The following is a 3,466-nucleotide window of genomic DNA, read 5'->3' as shown; positions in this document are numbered from 1 at the left end:
CCCTCCCCCTCCGGGCCCCCCGCCCCGGCCGGGCCCTCCCGGCGCACTCACGGCCGTAGAGGGCGATGGCGGCGCTGTCGGGGCCGGTGCGGACCTCGAGGCGCAGCGGTTGCTGCTCCTGGTGCCGCTGGATCTCCCCGTTCGCGTCCCCGACCGTGAGGAGCCGCACGCCGGGGAACACCGACACCGCGGCCATCTTGGACCGCGCCGCGCCCCGCCCACGCGGGGCCCCGCCCCCCTGCCGCCACCCACCGGGGCCACGCCCACCCCGCCGCGGCCGCGCCGGGGGTGGCCACGCCCACTCCGTAAGAGGCCACGCCCATCGAGGAACGGTAGAGGGAGGGGGGTGGGGCGCCCCCTGGCGGATGGGAGGGATACCGGGAATGGGCACCGGGAATGGGAGCGGGATACCGGGAATGGGACACCGGGAATGGGACACTGGGAATGGGAGCGGGATGCCGGGAGTGGGATACCGGGAATGGGAGCGGGATACCGGGAATGGGCACGGGGAATGGGAGCAGGATACCGGGAATGGGAGCGGGATACCGGGAGTGGGCACCGGGAATGGAAACGGAATACCGAGAATGGGCACCGGGAATGGGAGCGGGATACCGGGAATGGGACACCGGGAATGGGCACCGGGAATGGGAGCGGGATACCAGGAATGGGACACCGGGAATGGGAGCGGGATACCGGGAATGGGAGCGGGACACCGGGAGCGGGACACCGGGAATGGTACCGGGACACCGGGAATGCGGCGGCGCTGGAGATTCACACCTTTATTGCACCGGCCAGTCCGGTGGAGCCCCGGCAGCACCGGAGGGGGGGGGGCTCCTCCCGGTGACCGGATCCAGGGCCAGCCTCGATCCGTGGGGACACCGGGACGGAGCGGGGGCCGACCGGGACCCCCGGGACCCCTCACGGGGACAGCGACGTCGGCGCGGGGGCCAAGGGGAAGCTCTGCCGGGACAGGAGGGGCGCGGGTGTGGATTTGGGGGGACTTGGCTGGGACTGAGGGGTCCGGGGTGGGTTCGGGGGTCACGGGGGGCTCCGGCCTTACCGGGGCCGCCACCGGCACCGTGGGGGTCCGTCCACGCCGCCGCCGGAGGCCTGAGAGGACAGAACCGGTGGCACCGGAGGGGCCCAGCAGAGTGGGGTGGGGGTCCCTGGGCGGTGAGACCCCCGCGATTCCCGGTTCTGAGTCCCCGGCATTCCCGGTTCCGAACCCCCCGGGATTCCCGGTTCTGAATCCCCCCGAATTCCCGGTTCCGAGCCCCCCGAATTCCCGGTTCCGAGCCCCCCGAATTCCCGGTTCCGAACCCCCGGATTCCCGGTTCCGAGCCTCCGGTTCCGAGCCCCCCTCCCACCTCGCCCGGCCGCGGCCGCAGCCCCCAGCAGCAGCAGCAGCCCCGGGACGGCGACACCGACCGAGACCGGGAGGAGCCAGGGAGGATCTGGAAGGGAGAGAGGGCGGGGGATCACCGGGATCCGGTACCGGGATCCAGAACCGGGATCTGGCACCGGGAGCGTGACAGGGATCAGCCCGGGCGAGGTCCCGGTGCCGTCCCGCGGGGTCCCGGTACCGTTCTGCAGGGTCCCGGTGCCGTCCCGCGGGGTCCCGGTGCCGTTCTGCAGGGTCCCGGCCGTGGGTGCGGGTCCCGCGGCGGTGCCGGTGCTCGGCTGACACTCAGCATCGCCCAAATCTGGGGAGAAAAACCCCGGATTCGGCTCCGGGCCGGCCCCGGGATGCGGGACGGGGATCCCCCGGCTTTCCCCGCACGCACCGGAGCCGCCGGTGCCGGGGCTCAGCTCCGACTCCCGCCAGGCGCTGCCGTCGTGGCTCCGGTACCGGCAGCGGAAGCAGCCGGCGGCTCCGGGCAGGGCGAACTCGGCCCAGTGCCGGTAGGGATCGGCGGGGAGGCTCCGCACCGGGACCCCCGGGACCCCCCGGAGGAGCTCGAAGGTGCTGCCGGTGAAATTCTGCAGGGTCCCGGTGCCGTCCCGCGGGGTCCCGGTACCGTTCCACGGGGTCCCGGTGCCGTCCCGCGGGGTCCCGGTGCCGCCCCGCGGGGTCCCGGTACCGTTCCACGGGGTCCCGGTACCGTTCTGCGGGGTCCCGGTGCCGCCCCGCGGGGTCCCGGTACCGTTCTGCAGGGTCCCGGTGCCGCCCCGCGGGGTCCCGGTGCCGTTCTGCAGGGTCCCGGCCGTGGGTGCGGGTCCCGCGGCGGTGCCGGTGCTCGGCTGACACTCAGCATCGCCCAAATCTGGGGAGAAAAACCCCGGATTCGGCTCCGGGCCGGCCCCGGGATGCGGGACGGGGATCCCCCGGCTTTCCCCGCACGCACCGGAGCCGCCGGTGCCGGGGCTCAGCTCCGACTCCCGCCAGGCGCTGCCGTCGTGGCTCCGGTACCGGCAGCGGAAGCAGCCGGCGGCTCCGGGCAGGGCGAACTCGGCCCAGTGCCGGTAGGGATCGGCGGGGAGGCTCCGCACCGGGACCCCCGGGACCCCCCGGAGGAGCTCGAAGGTGCTGCCGGTGAAACGCCGCGGGGCCAGGCACCGGATCCGGGGGGGCCCCGCCTCCGAGGGCAACCGGAGCAGCAGCGGCGCCGGGAGGAGCCCCGGGGCGGCGGCGCCGGAGCCCCGGCGGGAATCCCGGCGGGAATCCCGAAAAGCCCGGCGGGAATCCCGGGAATTCTGGCGGGAATCCTCGGGCAAATCCCGGGAATTCTGGCGGGAATCCTCGGTCAAATCCCGGGAATTCTGGCGGGAATCCTCGGTCAAATCCCGGGAATTCTGGCGGGAATCCTCGCCGGGATCCTGCCCGGTCTGGCTCGAGCACGAGGCCGCAGCCACGAGGAGCAGAAACGCCAACCTCATCTTCATCCTCATCCTCATCCTCATCCTCATCTTCCTCCCGCTCCAGGCGCTCCCCGGCGCCGAGGGATCACCGGGATCACCGGGATCCGCCGGGATCACCGGGATCGGCCGGGCCGGGCGCGCGGCGCAGGAAGGAAGCGCTCCCGGGGCCGCAGGAAATGCAGCTTTGTGGCCATTGCGCAAAATTGGGGTTTTTGCACCCAAAGCTCCGAGCTCGGGGCGGGGAAGGGATTTCTGTGAGAGCTGGAATGGGGAACTGCACGTGGAGGGGGTGGGGGAAGGGAGCCCGGGCTCCAAAATCTGCCCCCAAACCCCAAAATCTGCCCCTGGACCCCAAAATCTGCCCCAAGACCCCAAAATCTGCCCCTGGACCCCAAAATCTGCCCTGAAACACCTCAAATCTGCCCCCACTCCCAAATCAGCTCCAGGTCTGCCCCCAGATCTCTGAATCTGTCGCCGTTTTCCCCCCTGGACTTGAAAATCCGCCCCAAATTCCCCCAAATCTGCCCCAAAATCCCCAAATTTGCCCTAAAACGCCCCCGGGCCCCGCGCGGTGCATTGTGGGAGTCCAGCTCCACCAGGGGGCGCT

At 71.8% G+C, this 3,466-nt stretch overlaps 1 protein-coding gene across 1 annotated transcript; it reads right to left on the bottom strand.

The window, feature by feature from the left end:
• Positions 1-733: 733 nt before the first annotated feature.
• LOC121338545 lies at positions 734-3,154 on the bottom strand. The gene is made up of 5 exons (XM_041409636.1): positions 2,346-3,154; positions 2,082-2,264; positions 1,368-1,454; positions 1,061-1,110; positions 734-960 (listed from the first exon to the last, which is right to left on the bottom strand). Exons 1-5 carry the CDS (start codon positions 2,905-2,907, stop codon positions 919-921), a joined length of 924 nt encoding a protein of 307 aa, XP_041265570.1. The 5' UTR covers positions 2,908-3,154; the 3' UTR covers positions 734-918.
• Positions 3,155-3,466: the final 312 nt, after the last annotated feature.

Source organism: Onychostruthus taczanowskii, unplaced genomic scaffold (genome assembly GCF_017590055.1).
Source record: "Onychostruthus taczanowskii isolate IOZ18803 unplaced genomic scaffold, ASM1759005v1 scaffold303, whole genome shotgun sequence".
Classification (NCBI taxonomy): Eukaryota; Metazoa; Chordata; class Aves; order Passeriformes; family Passeridae; genus Onychostruthus; species Onychostruthus taczanowskii.
This window is presented reverse-complemented; position numbering and strand designations above follow the sequence as displayed.